Below are 16,475 nucleotides of genomic sequence, written 5' to 3'. Positions count from 1 at the left end.
CACGGTGAGGAAACTTTCGAGTCCACTGCGTAATTTCCTGAGGTAACATTTTTGTTACATACAAACCAATTCATCAAAGGTAAAATGTCGGTCAGACGCACTGTAGCAATAGAAGCTTTCACCAAAAAGATCTGTCAACGGGTGACCTAGAGATAGGGCCTGATACTTTCAAAGGCTGCTTGAAAATATTGTTAACTTTATTATACCACAAACTAATAAATATATAATAGCATTGCATATGTATGATGTGAGCTGGTGTATTCCTTTTTAAAGCTATTTTCATTATTATTTTTTCTTAGATTTATAATGAAATAAACGTCTGTAATCCTTCTCTGGATTAAGAATTCTCTCTGGGTTGCGGCACACGTAACTTTTCCTGCGCACATAGAAGAGTACCAGTTCTTCAATTTGGTATATGAGATATTCGAGGCTTTACATCCTGTACTACCGTTATTTCAGGTGGCTGGCCCCACCCAGCATGAAACGAATCATGTTTATGCAAATATGAACCGAAATATAGTTTGATGCCGTGATTTTTTCTCCTTTACCGTCAGTAGCAAGTATGTAACTCGAAATGTACAAATTCCCTAATTATTTTCGCCAATCGACCGCTCTCACAGCGTCTAGTCGGTGCCTCATCTTTATCAGGCATGGAGTTTCTGAGGCGATAGAGGTTCTCCGCTGCAGACACGACGAGCATCGGTCTTATTGTAACTACTCCCCTTGCTGGCTACATAAATGTATACAAGACGGGTAATAAATATTCACTGTTCTGCTCGCAATGAAGGGGTCTTTTGCTAATTTTAAGACGATCTTTAATGGCGCGGATGACGCTAATGGTAAACAACCTGACCCGATGCCAATCTGCCCAAGTTGGAGAAACGGGCTATTGACTAAGAGGGGCGCAACTGAAACAACACTTCCTTGCTGAGTACGATCAGTTAAATCGCCAATATAGCAAGCAGCAGACGACGACGATGACGACAACAACAACAACAACAACAAAAGCAGCAGACGTGCGCTCGCCCGCAGGTCCGTTCACCGCTACAGTCGCCGCCGCCGCCACCGCCGCCGCCGCCATCAAAGAAGACGTTTAAAGTAAACCGAAATCTCGTTGAGAAGAGAGCACCAGAACCCATGACGAGCGTCTGACAAATGAAGTACCACTTACGAACTAGTAGTAGTTATTGAGCATACTCAAATGGTAGAAGATGAACAACAGTTGTAACAAAGTAAATGTGTTCTATGGTCAGTCGTATAAATACGCGGACATGAATGCGTGCGCTGCCAAAGGGAATATGATCAAACAAAATCATGCACACAAGGCAGCTGTGCCCTGCAGAAACCGATGTATTAGTTTCTGCGGTTAGCTATAACGTGTTAGACGGATCCATTTCTCCGGTTACTTAGCTATGGGGAAACACTGATTGCACCAGATTATCTGTGAGAACCGATCAGTATAGGGAGGTTATATAAATGATAGCAGTTGTGCTAATTATTATGCTAGCGTGCAACTATGGTGAACTAAAGATAGGATTACCAATTGAAATCTGTTACATCTACGTAACGAAAAAACATACAGATTGTACTTTGGAGAATGAGTTACGACTTTTTTTCTCTTATTATATACGCTAAAGTGCCTCGAACTGCTAATTTACACCCGACCTGGGCATGAATAATCTATTTATTCAACGGTTTAAGTGCAAGCCTTGCTGTTCCCACTGATTAAATGGGACTGCTTCATCATACCTGATCGACTTAAGGAACCCAGCTGACAATATACCAGGTGCCGCGAAATCACGGCCCCGAAAAGGAACCCCCCACAAACTCAGACACGCGCAAGAACTATGTACTCTAAAGGTACTTGCGGTCTTCGACCTCCTACTGCGCCGTTCGAAAATGCATGCAATTTATAAAATACGAACGGAACACGACATCTTAGACTAGCTTCTCATATGCATAGAAAAGCGCGCTTAGACACGCTTTGTTTCGCGCTGGTAGCCAGCCGTCGGAATCATTGCCTAATGGCAATACCGTACGTAAAACCTGAAACATTAATGCAACTTATGTATACCACTTTTTTCTACTCTTAGAAAGACACATTATATTGAGCCAGACTTTCGCTATCGCGTCCCGTTCCGCCTTTTATTTGACTTTCTGGGTTCCTGCTACGGTGTTCAATGTTCTTTTGACAAGAAAACCTCATGGAGACTGGCGCGTGTGTATAAAAAGGGCTGCTACAGAGTAGCAAAGCGGCATAATCAATCGATATTCGTGTAAACACTGCAAAAATCGTATTATCCCCTTGCCGTATTCCCCTTGGACCGAAAACATGGCACCATCAGGACACCAGAGTCCTTCAATCAGGTTCGGCAAAATGCAAGTGCTTTTTTTAGTAGCAGATAGTAGTTTTTTACATGTGGAAATCGGCACCGCTCATTTGAGAAACTGCAGCTTTGCCTTAAAATGCATTCTGCAAAATCTTCATAGAGAAAAATTGGCTGATTAATAAGTTGTGAGTTTTGCACTCAAGGTAACCAAGTGTTTTCCGTCCATCTAATAACATTATCTAACAACGATTCATATCCACTGACGCGGAAGTAGACGTCCCGATGTGGGTTCGTCAGTTCTACTTTCTCATGGAATAGATATTTGTTCGATGAAATACAGATGTCGTCATTCGTCACTTGAAACTGGTGTACTTGGCAAGTTCAGTATGTTTTCTCTTATATTTCAAAGGCTTAGCTGCAGCATAAAATTGAATCTATTGCTTCCTCTTAGCACTGCTTTAATACTTTCAGAAAAAAAATAAATAAATTAAAAAAAAAAAAACTCATTCGTATTGTCCTGCCTCTCTGGACTTCTATGTTAAAATTTCATCAAGCGTCGATTATCTCTCATTTGGTACCTCTGTTTACAGCGTAAACTACATCAGAGTATGAAAAAATTCAAGAAAAATAAAATTAAATTGAGTCTGTACTCCGGCAACCGGTTGCCTTCTGATTACAGTTATCGATCATAACTATGGCTATCTGATTAAGTAATTTTTAATTTCAAAAAAATATAACATCGCAACGTGGTACTGTATCTATAAATGGAATACATGAAAACAAAGTGGTGCACCTAATTAATTTATTTTGGACGGATTTTTTTAGAGGTTTTCAGAGGAATGGATTATCACACCCATTAGCATACATAGAGTGAAGCAATGATTGTATGTCGTATCAATTTATAGAAGGTATCGACGGCAGTTTTTAAAGCAACCATTGCTAAGTCCATATACCAAATAAAATTTTATTTGCTAAGAAAGTAATAGAAGGCTACATGAAGGTGTCATTTCAAGTGGTGACCGCTTCATTTATTTGTCGATGTAAAGCAATCCTTATGTTTGCTTGCTTCATAATACAAAAAAAAAAAAATAATTTATCAATTTTTATTGGAAAACTGATAAGAATTTCCTACTCACTAAGAATATAAGGCTCATCTATCTTTCGGCAGGAATGACCTAGGCCATACGGGGGTAAATACGGCCACATGCTGAGTTCATATCTGTTGATCTCAACACGAGTAATTCGGTCAATTAATAATGAGCAACTTACAGATTTATTCACGCTAAATCGTGCTAGCCATGCCATTTATGATTGGATTTGTCTCTCAGCTACAAATAGGCTAGAGATACGTAGGATTCAAACACCTAACTCATCCTATAGAAATCATTTCAGAAACACAAAACTAGTGCACGAGCGAACAAAACAACGTGCATGAAAAAAAGAAGGGTATTTTTAGTTAAGCCCTTACTATCGATGATTCTCAATGTATAAACATTTTCCTTCGTGGCGGACAAATGCTTTTTCTGAAGCAGCCGTTGATAAACTGTCTTTTGTTATAATAGGTCGTCAGGCGTTTTAGTCATGCACGTCTAATCAGAGATGTCTCCTCGTGATTTACAGTTTCTGAGCTTTGAAAACGAAATTATAGGGGTGAAGACATTGCGTTTTTCGATCCCGCCTATAACAATGTTACAGTGTAGTTAAACGAAGTACAATGTGCTTGTTCATCTCATTACTATTATTATTATTATTATTAATGAACGACAACTCAAAGGAGCTTCAATTCAGGTTCCGACTACAATCTACGACGAGTAGAGATACTAGCGCTATCAGCTGTTTGAAAGAGAGCGTCATTGCTATAGATAGCGCAGTCCGTTTTAGCCCTGCAGTATCGTTTCTGTGTCGGGCCCTTCCGGTAGACCGCGAAATGCTCAGGAGACCCCCTGAGATACAATGATACGACACTTGTTCAGTTTGAATACCGTGTGGTTCTACTTCGTTATCTTTAGATTAATTGGTCTGTCGGTACGGTGACGAGAATCGACCAACTTTGCAGCTACAGTAACTACTATTAACATCTGTGCACAACAGCTGTTCCATCCGCGTAGGATTTTGTATACACAATTATACTGTTCAACCAAGACTCTGAGCTCACTAGGGAATGCTGATGGTAATTGGAGCTAAGGATTTTTTTGCCTCAATCACGTACAGCCATTAAAACAATGTGTCTGTTCGTGGGTTGTGTACTTACGATAGGCACAAAGCTGGTTACTCGTAAAGAGGTGGTCATGTTTATCAGTTCACAGTGAATGGAGGGACAAGACAAGTGGGGCACGACTTGTGACATTGTCTTAGATAGCGAATAATAATAAAGGATACTCTTTAGCAACGTTTGCTTGTTATAAGAAGCTATGAAATCCAATTAAGTGTCGTAACGCGACCACTGAGATGTTTCTGTAACGTATTTACGGAGAATATAACTATTGTTTCATGACTCTCACAAATATATATGTACCAAACGACGACAACGGCAATAACGACAAAGTGAATCTTACCGCATTTAGTACACAGAGCTTTGTGGATTGTCCGATTAGCGCGACGGCTGAACGGGTCTGGCAGAGCAACGGCGGAAAAATTCGCTCGGGGCAGTCGTGTTGCCCATGGTCCCAGAAGGGGGGCGGCGTAAACAAGATAACGCCCATTAGTGACCAACCATGCGGTCGGCTTGCCCTCCAACGTTATTGGACAAGGGCTAGGTCGGCGTCTTCGTTGCGTAGGCGAACGGTCGTCTCGCAAAAATGCCACCACAACGTCACTATGAGCCTCAAGCTGCATCTGTGCTGCACTATAAAATAAAAATTTTTGTCGAAAGTGCACTGCTGTCATGTTTGTGAGATTTCGCGCCTTTTCTAGTACGCTAGTTGAGTATCCTTCTTTGAGGACTTTCTGTACACGTAACTTGATGAGTAGATTACGGCTTTCATCCTGCCACTTGCCAATAAGACGGCCATAGAACACAAACGGAGCTAACATAGCTTTGTTTGCTGGATTCAACAAAAGATGCTGGTCGGTTGATGGACATTCACCAAGAAGTAGGCGTATGTCGCCCATTGCGAACGTCGTATTGGTTTCATCTTCCCGTTCTTCACTTGTCATCGGCGTGAATCGGTGTGCGATAGTCACTTCTGCAGTCGCAGCCAGCGCAAGGACAAGCCAGCACCACGACGACGTCCAGCGGCACTCGTGAGAGGGGTCTAGCCTCCAAGGAATGAACAGCATACTGGAATTATGCCAGACGGTCGTTTTTGCCTAAGAGACAGTTGCGATCGAGGTGACAATTTCCCGACACTGAGGTAACGACAATGATGGCTATAGGTATAGTAGTAACCAAAAACAAAAGTAGACGACGATATTTGGCGCACATTATCCATTCGGCTATTGTGGTAGCACCTTGTCTTCCATGCCACCACACACAATGTCACAGATTTATCAGAGCCTCTATGAAAATACAATATTTCAGCAACGACACGAATGAACCGAATGGGGTAGCTTCAAGAATCTACGCTAAACACTAAGAGAACGTTCATATACGTCACTCGTTCGAAAGCATTAATGAACTACGCCATAGGGTCAGCTTCTGTCAGATTGTGTTCGACATGGCGCAGGTTCTGTGTGTCACGCAATGTTTTTTTAGATCTAATTGAAGTGTGCCCATATGCTAGTCACTACGCAAAATAGCCGATTCCTTGATTGAAGTAGTTCAAAGATCGCCTCTTGCAGAATACAAATTTCGCGCTACACGCCTACTGTTCCTAGGCAAATCAAACAAAATAAAGTTGATCAACAGACTGTTAAGGTATTGCTTGCGGGTTCGGTTTGGTGCACAGGTGCTGGACCACTGAGTCTCTCAGATACGGTTGTCGTTTTTCGATTCCACAGCACTCGTTCGAAATCGTCTCCACCTTCGTTGCACGAGTACCACAATAAACAGATGACACGACAAAGGCTACCTGGATTCGTACTTAGGTAGTCGCGCGTGTTCACGCAGCTTGTACAGGCGTATGTGTCTGCGTGCCTTTTCGTGTGAACCTAAATGTCTGCCTATATTTCTACAGAGACGATTGTTAGTGGTTTCCCTTCTTCCTCAGTTCTGGTGGGCGCCACCATGCCGTCGTCACGCGACGACGGTCCAACACGGCTATGGCGCACGGTGGGCCGCCGTCGCCACCGCCGCCGCTGCTACCAGGACGAGAGAACTTTGTCTTAGTAAGAGCGGTAGCGAAAGCAATGGCTGTGTCGCTAGCCGATGCAGCAACAGTTTCTCTATCCACCCGTGCTTGTCTGTCTCTGCTGCCGATCGCTACTTATCTGTCCAGCTCAGTTCGGTCTTGTCCAGTCTTCCGCTCTGTCCTGGCGATGACGCCTGCAGCCTGTCGCCGTTACCGCTGCCGCCGCGGGAAGGAGACACGGTGACAACGACAACGACGACGGCCAAAGGCCAAAGCTCTGGCCGGTCGAACTACTCCTCAGTCAGGCCGTCTCTCTCTCTATGCATCTTTTTCATTCCCTGTGGCTGTTACTCTCCAACTGTAGTTCTGTGCACTCCGCGGGTGTCAGCCAATGTAGCGCGTAGAGACCGCGCAGCGCTGTGCCTAACTGGGGTGCGCTCAGTCTCGTGCTGTCGCCGTTGTCTCTTCCTTATCCTCTTCAGAGTCCTCCAGTTCAACTCTAATCTGTTCTATGGTGCTAATAACAGTGGTGGTCGTATCTCTAGTTATTTGTCGCTCTGCCTCCTACTCTATCTATACGCTTGCCTATTCGGCACAGCCGTAACTACCAGCGCGTCGCCACTGTTGCTACTGGCGCCGATGCATATAATCGTACTACACGCGTCACCCAACACTCGAACACATTGATGCTGTTGCTGCTGCTTGCCGTCGCCCTCTGAGCCTGCCGTATACCCTCTCTGGGCCTAGTATTGGTACCGGTTCGTCGGCCAGGTACTTATGTCCAATGTCCACCGGCGGGTCGCTTCTGCCAGCGCGGGTCCTCCCATTCTCTTAAAGCTGCTGCTGTCGGTATCCTCTCCTTCACTAACACCGTCCTTTTGTTCATCGACTACTCGCTCAAGAAGTAGAAGTAGTCAATTTAGTAGAAAGCCAGCCACGGCTTCGTCGCGGCTCAACGCTGTCCAGTAGGTCCGGCTGTGATCGTTGATGGTGCTGGCGATGCTGGCTATGCTGGTGGTAATAGAGAGACCACCAGCAGCTACCCTCTCCGGCCCTCACCGCTGCGTTCACACGCGGCATCATACCAATACGATCAAGACCGCAGATACCGTGTGCTGGCTTCGAACCAGCCGTTGATGACACGTTGAACCAGAAGCGTAGGATACACACTCTAGGTCTTGCTGATATCGTGCTGATGTCACTGATGCCCGTCCCATGATGGTCTTGACCAACAAATGAACGTGACCAGAAGCCGTCAAGTGTGTATCTCCGCCTTCCAGGAAGTTTGCTTGTGTAACAGTTGTAAAATGGTAAACGTATGAGGCCGTCTGAGACATTCTCTCTGGTTCTTTTCCCCTCTCTGAGCCAGTAACAATGTGCTTATGGCTGTGCCTAACGGTAACACTTCCTGATTAAATTGGAACTTGTCATATCTGAGATAGCTACTTTCAGTATTATGCGTTACAGCACGAAATCTTTTAAATTTAAAAAATGTGTTTTTTGCAAACCCTACAAATGGAGTTTTCCTATAACAAATGCCATTAGTGTCTTACGTCTGGTACATACAACTGTTGAGAGTTACTTCAGATGGCTGGTTCCCAACACGAAACGGAGTGCTTCTGCATCCGGCCTTTCCCTAATAATCTGCCAGACAGCTACACGGTCACCATCTGCCCAAGTTCCGTTCGTAGGGGGGCGCTGTCGATGAGGTCACCGTTGAAAACCATCTCTGGGAAAACGTCCATGCTAAAAATACACCAATTTTCCGTAAGCGTTCACAGTAGCTCCGATCAAGCTAGGTACCACACTGCCTTAGTATTTTCCGCTGGTTCCGTTCTTTTATTTTCTCATTTACATATTTATAAATAGTGTTTTTCTCTGGACAGTTCAAACCAGTCTAATATAAAAGAGATTAAAACGATAAGAAAAAATGATATAAGGGAAACTGGAAGCACTTATCAATCATCATGCAGCCTCTGATTCTTTCTTTGTTGGGTTAAAAGGCCACCTCAGACTTGTGTTGTGACCAAACTACGTCTAACATCAAGACCTTTTTTTGGGCTTACTGAGATTCCGGGACTTCTTATCCAGCATTTTTTTTTACCTGAGCAGATTTTTTGCACAGGTCTCTAAAATCAGGAATCTATTTACGTCGAACTAAATATTACTCAAGTAGTTAAGACGTATGCTCTCGTTGGGCCGAAAATTTTCTGCTCACATATGTTCTTCTTCAGAGATCTTGGCTCTTTGAGTAATCATAGCACATGCTGCAAGAAACATATCATAAACATGCATCTATGGTACTTATGAACAAGTTCTGCAAGAATGAAAAACTTATCATAAGAATCTACTTATTTTATATTCAGATCTTAGTATATGTATTTAATAACGCGCGCAAGTTAATATTATTGTTACAGATCGAATCACCTTAGAACTACTAAGATTTCAAACAATATTAAGTTTAATCACTCTTCTAGTGTGTAAGCTGGAACGGCCTATATTATTATAAACATGTTTATTACGAGCATGATTTATAGGCAGAGAAAAATCGGTGTATTACTACGATATATTACTGACGCATATGCAATCTGCAATTTCTAGCTAGCAGGCAAGACTTCGTTGGCTTGCCTAACTCCGTTGGTAATCGATGCTCCTGTACCGAAAACACCATCTAGTTTTTCATCAAGATTTTTTTGATTATCAAAAATGGCTTATTAGCCCACTTCTAATGAATGATCAAGTTCTTTTAGCCTTTTGGGTCTTTCTGGAAGCTCCCGCTTGGGTCAAAGAAATCTTCCCCGGAATATTTTGAAGTCGCACGAAAAGCTTTAACGGCTCCGTTAATTGAGGCAATTAACAATATCTTCGCTCATCAGCAATACAATGCCTTTGTCACGATGAGTTTATGGCCTTACTTTAGAAAAAAAAACAGGTAGCTGTGCCAAGCATAGCAAGTGAGCGTAGGCCTTTTCATTCAAAATATACAGCTACTAGCCAAAGTGCTTTGTTTAACTTACCCGAGGGTGTGATAGCCCACATCAAATAAAAAGAGGATACCAAAATTAAGTGACAAAAAATAAATCAAGCCCATGACATAAGTAAACATGCTAGCCATGAACGTCAACTATAAACATGCCTATCGTTTGACAAAGTTGTAACATTAGCATTTTATGTATACATTGAACTCTAAACCAAAACGACGCACTTGGAACCGGAAAGCGGGCACATCAAAAGCCCACCGACAGTGAAACCGGCGCCTTATTTAAATAAAGAGCCCCCCAAAACTAACAAATAGTCTGTACCGCATGTTAAACCTATCCTAACGAGATATTCCTAGGTGCTCCCAAAGAAAGATACTTTCTAAGGTGACCAATGAGCCCCGAACTTGATAGACAGGTGCTTACAGCAAGCTACGTTTCCGTGAACATTCTTCTAGCAGGTAGACCACAGAAAACATCGTATTACCAGGACAGGTGCACCGACCACAACCTCAAGACGAGGTCATCAATACCGACCCATACACCAAAGAGAGGGCACAAGATAAACTTTCCGAATATTGCATAAATCAATCCAGAGCTTTCATCTTGCTAAAGTTTGAAATTAAAGGTGTACACGCTTTACATTAAGGTTCTCTGTTAACTGACCTGAAAGTCGATTCATGATTCTTCCCTTGAGCCGTGGCTGTCAAACATCTTTTGCTCGCTGATCTGCCTATCACTCAATAGTATAACCGCGTGGGAGTTCATACTAGATGAACTGGCTTTCCTGTTGCATTTAACTGACTGATCTAACATTTGAGAAATGTTTCTTTTATTCCCAACAACTGTAATAGTGCTGCTTGAAAATGTTAGAGTACAACGACATTCCATAAAGGGGCCGTTGTACGAACTTGGTTAACCATAGGTCGATGAGTGTCAGTTCCGCGGTAACCAATGGCAGAACATTGGGAAGAAAAAAGAAAAACGTTTATCTATACGCCAGAACGCGTAACATGCTAGCCTTTTTGCGAGCCGTTTTTAGCGACTATTGCGATAGCAAAATACTTGATTAGCCTACAAACCGAACTGATTCCTGGAGCCCCATAGGGAACTCATTTAATCGCATAAAGGCCTAGAGCGCGGTGTCGAAGGATGGTGTCAAGCCCTTGTCAGGCTTTTGAGAACAAGAGCTCAGGTGAACCCGCCTGGGTCCACCCACAGCGTCGCTTTACAATGGGCCAACTACCTAGCCGTAATAAGCGCATACTGTCCTTAAACGTGATAGGACCTCCATCTATCTAAGCATAGCTAGCATTTTAAACAGATATCTATAAGTCCGACAATTCTGATCATGTATATAAATCTGTAGAGAATAGAAAGCTTAATGAATTTATAAGAGTATCGGAAGACCTGACGCCCTCCCTGTTAGCTTGAAAAGCTTTTTTTGGTGGGAGGCGCAAAGGGATTTTTCAACGGGGCTATTTATCCTATAAATATTATAGACTTGCCTAGCTTCCCCCTAACATCCCATTCAGAGTGTGATGCAATCTGCCTTACAGCCATCACGATTCGCGTACATGGTTTTTACGATGTGTCCTATACTTACAGAACCTAACGCAAATAATTCCCAAATAGCATAGTGTCAACAAATATGGAAATATTTATTTCTTTCAGGAGACTCGCCACAGATGGGACCACCATTAACACAATAAAACAAACATCTGGCTTTTAGTAGAAGTAACTTCTAGGAGGTTCGTTTTAGGTGTCGCTGTGAGGAAAAACTGTTTACTCTTGTTCACTTATCTATATAGTTTTTTCTCTTCGCCGGAGTGTCATCGTTTCAAAGCCCGGAGCTCTCTCCAGGCTTTGAAAAAGTGGGTGTGTCCGGCATAAATCAACTGAACAACAATAGAGCCACTAGTGGGGTAATCTCCAGTCTTGTTAAGACGAACTAAGCATATCTCGAACGCGTACACAAAATCTTTTAGAGCGTACGCTATACACAAGTTTAACCTGATACCGATTGAAAATTTCATCTCTGTTTTTGTATTGTATTTTTTGTCTTGTCAAAGGGTAAGCTAGGAGAGAAAAAAAACTGCCAAAACTGCCCGAAATTTAAGGTCCCCAAACGATGATGTCAACACACGAATTCACGTTTTCCGAAACCATCCAACAGATTCTCACTGGTGGTCCTCCTTTCAAACATAGACTTCTCGTCACTTTCATGACCCGAAGGTAATGTAGACTAAATGAAAATCACAGATCTAATGCATCGCCCTAGAGATCAGCAATGTCGTATCAGTCATGCAGCCCTCCATTAAGTCAACCAAAACGTCAGGGCACTTTCGCAAAATTACCTGCAACTCACACGGAGTTAAATAACCAATAAAACAATGCGTTTCAAAGAGGAGGTACATGAACATAATATTGCCAGGTGTTTCACCGTTGTTCCTGTATCTAGCATCTGTTCAGATTTCAGTGTTCTACTACATCAATCCTAATTTTTCTTAAATCTTGTATAAACCTTTCTATTTATAAATAAAAATAAAACTTATTGTAACCCCAGAACGTTCAAAACTATCCTATTGCAATACCGCCTGGTTTTTTAAAGGGCCGCCTTACTAGGTTGTGAGTGTTGTAAGCTAGGATTTCCTTTAGGCCATGCGTCAGGCCATAATGTGTGACCGACTGGCCAAACGACAATTGTCACTCCATTACGGAACTAGAGTAACTTTAGTATAAGATGAGCTTGCTTTATCTTTTCTCAAAATAAATTCTACTTTTTCTCACTTTTAACACTACTTATTTCCCCCTTGCAGTAAAAAAGTCATGGTTAAAAAATCCAGTCAGTTAACCGGTAGAGGCGAAAAATAAGTCAACGTCCTAAGATTTATGGAACATTGCAATCAGAACTGGCTCCAATCTGAAGCGCTTGGGTGACAGGATTCTTCCAGTCGGGATCTACTTTTCTATGTGTTTTTATTGGCACTTTGGGAAAGGAATCCTGTTGTTCTCGCTCACTATATGAGCGTCCTACGGACCGAGTGAATAGGCGACCTGACTAATATGTCTTTTGTCAAACTTTCCAATCGTCCTGGCCTGCGTGGATCCTGATCCGGGTGAAGCTTCAACATGACGTGTGTACTACATTATTTCAAGTCTGTTCTGGAAACTACCTCCTTCCTTGATAGCTAAAAAGTGAGTATGCTTAAAAGCAACCTGCAAGTTGGCTTGCATTTACGTAGCAGCGTCTATCTGCGACTCGGTGGCTCGAACGAGTGAGTCTCAATCAAAGTTTATTATTTGGATTATTTGAAGCTTGCCAAATACATCTTTCTTGAAGATGGCCACTAGTTGAATAAGCAAAATTACTATATATACGACCACAAACCAATAAGAGCACCTTATCAAAAACATATAAATAGAAAAAAATATATAAATATTTAAAGCGAGAAAAATACGTTCTAAAACTGGGACATTTTCACAAATCTACGGTCAACGTATATTTTATGACATAGCCGAAGGAGAGCTTATCGAAGCTGGCCGATTTAAATTGGAAGGTTACTCTCTTTGAAAACGAAAGTCTATTGAAAACATGACACATGATCATATCCGTCCACGAAAGTGGAAGCCATAGAAGACAATGTTTTATTATACAAACACAATTTTTAATTTATTAATTTTTATCTTTGCCTATGAAATTATTAATCTCCTTAAATAAGTTGCTGGTAGTCGCTTGCGCTTGGCTTCGATGAAACGGAGCTTTCATTGGCGCACCTTCGAGTGGGTGTTTGTCTCTTCAACAATATCCTCCTTGATACAAAAAGACGACATATAGATAATATCCATCGATTAATATACCAATCAATTAATAATAAGAAAACGCGATGCCATTTTTGGCGCTAAAGATATCTTTAACTTAATCGTAAGTTATAGATGGCAAATTAAATCATAGAAACAGTTTCATTTATGGAAAAACAATATTGATGAATCACAGTAGTAGTAATAGTTTGTTTGCTTATGTATTATTTGTCATATGTACATACCACTTTGTTGACAATGTCTAAATTGTGGCACTCGATATTTCTAACATAAATAAAAGTCATATCTATAAACCTCATTTTTTATATATCATTATTGTTACATTAGAGGAGTATTCTTACAACAATTCATTATGGCGATAGTAATGACAGTATCAATAAACATGCTACATGCAGTAGGATAGCTATAGTCATTGTACACATATTTATCTCAATAAAAGTGCCCTCAAGACCAAAGCATCACGTCGAAGGCTCGAAGCTAGATATCTCCGAAGTATTATAGATCAACTTCAGGCTAGAAATTGTACCACAGGTCTCCCTGCTCGATCCCAAGTTGTAGTTGTTGTTCGGAAGGTTGCTTTGACACCCCACATATTCGACATTTCCCAAAAGCGTATGCCTAACTTACCGTCAGGGACGCTCCGGCCATACATCAGTGTTCAATGACTTTTCTAGGTGGCTCAGAGCGATATCGTCTCAACTTTGTTAACTTCCAAACAACGTATAATAATACAAATTGCTCGTAGCAGACCGATATTTTAGATTCGTTTATTTCATTTGTTCTCGGAAATCATTCACAGCTCGTTTCTACTGCTTTTACACATATCAAATAGTAGTAACATGGTAATAACTATTCGTGTAGCTGGCCCTTATTCTTCTAACAACAGGCGGGAGAGTCTGTACAAGAAACGTGCCGTAGTTTACGCGTTCTCGACGAAGCGATCGGCTCGACCTCGCCGTCGATATAAAAATATGGAGGCAGTAAGCTCGAAACTAAAAATTGTCCGTACAATATAAATGTATTGATGGTTTTGGCTCTCATCGAGATCCTACTTTGTAGTCAAATTTATTGAACTCTATCAAAGAGATTCGATAATGGCACTTATTGGAATTTACTCTGGGGTTTCAACTTTATCAGCCTTACTTACGCCTACTCGAGCTCATGTTTACGACCAAACTGTGTTAAAAGAATCACAATTCTAAGTCTGAAGTTGGATGTTCGAAGAAAAACTATTTTCTCTTTGTAAACGTATGACAAATTAGATTCAACTGACTAAAAATATTAGGTCAGCTCGTTCAGTTTACTCGTTGGACTATTTCCGCTTATATGTTGGACAAAAACGGAATAATGAGTATTTTCTGGATATTTACGATGATAACTTGATTCGACATAGCGGATAAAAGTCCCGCACTCACAAAATGTTTAACTCACACACAGGCGCACAGGCTCTCAATAAAAAAAAACTAGCGTTGTGTCCTATTTGTAGATGAAAAACTCGGTTTGCTGTGACTACGTTCACATGCAGCGTTCGGGTAATAAGATCTTCATAGACAATCTGGTGTTCGACAATGTAGCGGAGGATTTCTAATGCCTACGCGTCATTATGGTTCTACGCTTGTTTGTTATGCCCATCCAACATGTCGTACCTACAAAGTATTACAAACAACATGAAGTGTCGCATACCCACTCGGATTTTGTCTGACTTATGGGGGTACGCATAAAAGTACTCAGAGTTCATCTCTAATGCATAGTAAGCATGAAACTTAATCTTTGCCTTAGTCAACGTTAGGGAATGTAGGGGACCCTCCGAGGTGCGCTACGAGCACAATAGTGTATCTGTATTTGAGCAGCAGAAATATTCAGTTTTTCATTGTTTACACTTTAATATCTTGCCGTTATTTGCAGTACTTGATAATTGAACTTGCTGTATAGTCTGTCTTTATAAATCCTGTGAGTCAGCCTTTACCAACATCATAATTCTATAAGGTGTAACAGGCAGAACAAGCTGATGATGATGGTGGTCGTTAAAAATACTTATTCCAGAAGGCGTTCGTAACACGGGCTTAAGTACAAAGAGACTCGAAGAACAACGGTTCAGGGCGTAACAAGTAAACTGCTGTCCCATTGGAAACTGGGGCAGATAAAAGTGATATTATCCTCAAAGAATAATTGATTGTACAGCGGAAGATTATTCCCATTATACGATCCACTGTATTTGTAACAATTCCCGCGCTACGCATGTCCTTCCATGTCAGAATCAATTTAATCAAAGAATATCGCTAGCGCTACTGCTTACATTTCATATATAACTTAATCTGATACTATCCCAAAAAGTTAAAATAGCCGGCCTCTTTGGCGATTCTTTGAAAGTTCGTTTCTTTAACCAAGGCTGCCTCTAGCAGCCTTTATATCAAGATATAGCAGCACTTTTTACTCGACTGATTCACAAGTTATGCCTACTTCACCACTTACCTATGCATCATGGCCATTGCCATTACTGATAACGACTGTAAGTATATATATATATATATATATATATAATGTGTTCGGAATTCCTACAACGTTTTGTGTGCTGTGGTCTTTTCTACGATTCGTTCTTTCTCTTTTGTCTGGCATACTATTGTTTATATGAAAAGTGGACTTTTCATTTTTACGTGTATATATATATATATATATATGAGGTATATATGCGTGTCGATTTTCCGTAGAAACGTTGTACATTCAACAATCAACTCTGATCCTGGTACGACGAGTTCTTATTTTAGGGAAGGAAAAACGATCCACTTCCCGGCGAAGCCTGATCTACCTGGCGTCCTCGGAACTGCGCTCCCATCGAAGTGCTGATAGTTGGTGGAAGTGTTCCTATATCATTAGCTGTCGAGACTGATTCACTAATGGTGAGTTTATTCATTTCCATTTTAGGCAGATGACTTGGAAAATCTATAACAATAATAACAATTATTATTTGTATTATTACTATCGTGAAGGGTACTTGTAAATGTTTATTTATTAAATATATGTTATAAGTTAGGCGAAGAAATATTGAACTTGGCGTAAGCACGCACTTGGATGCGATCCAGATTAGAATTCAACACAAGTTCCAGTTCAAAAAAAAG

The 16,475-nt window shown here is 41.3% G+C and overlaps 2 protein-coding genes and 1 long non-coding RNA gene across 14 annotated transcripts in view; 1 reads left to right on the top strand and 2 right to left on the bottom strand.

Moving 5' to 3' along the window:
- The window catches only part of LOC111252241 (pro-neuregulin-2, membrane-bound isoform-like), a 35,516-nt gene extending 25,245 nt beyond the window's left edge, over positions 1-10,271 (bottom strand). For 3 of the 4 annotated variants that reach the window (XM_022809758.2, XM_022809775.2, XM_022809769.2), the window contains exon 1: positions 4,886-7,519. In XM_022809758.2, coding sequence (XP_022665493.1) covers positions 4,886-5,609 — 724 coding nt within the window. In that variant the 5' untranslated portion in view covers positions 5,610-7,519. Of the gene's footprint in view, positions 1-4,885; positions 7,520-10,203 lie in introns of those variants that run through there. The other variant, XM_086991278.1, reaches the window with a different exon arrangement.
- LOC147758114 (uncharacterized) lies at positions 7,681-14,785 on the top strand. 5 transcript variants are annotated; one of them, XR_015329291.1, is made up of 3 exons: positions 7,681-7,818; positions 8,147-8,326; positions 11,610-14,785. It is a non-coding gene; the product is annotated as an uncharacterized LOC147758114 (long non-coding RNA). The 5 variants fall into 5 exon arrangements; XR_015329292.1 differs by adding an exon at positions 11,212-11,288 and having other exon boundaries at positions 7,685-8,326; XR_015329290.1 differs by having other exon boundaries at positions 7,688-7,869.
- Positions 13,141-16,475, bottom strand: part of LOC111250058 (carboxyl-terminal PDZ ligand of neuronal nitric oxide synthase protein) — a 30,466-nt gene continuing 27,131 nt past the window's right edge. For 4 of the 5 annotated variants that reach the window (XM_086991251.1, XM_022804749.2, XM_022804685.2 and 1 more), the window contains 2 exons: positions 16,166-16,299; positions 13,141-13,350 (listed from right to left, as the gene is read on the bottom strand). In XM_086991251.1, coding sequence (XP_086847377.1) covers positions 13,303-13,350; positions 16,166-16,299 — 182 coding nt within the window. In that variant the 3' untranslated portion in view covers positions 13,141-13,302. Of the gene's footprint in view, positions 13,351-14,098; positions 16,300-16,475 lie in introns of those variants that run through there. The other variant, XM_022804694.2, reaches the window with a different exon arrangement.

Source organism: Varroa destructor, unplaced genomic scaffold (assembly GCF_002443255.2).
Source record: "Varroa destructor unplaced genomic scaffold, Vdes_3.0 BEIS01000001.1, whole genome shotgun sequence".
In the NCBI taxonomy this organism is placed as follows: Eukaryota; Metazoa; Arthropoda; class Arachnida; order Mesostigmata; family Varroidae; genus Varroa; species Varroa destructor.
The sequence above is the reverse complement of the archived record's forward strand: the minus strand, read 5'-3'. Positions and strand labels throughout refer to the sequence as shown.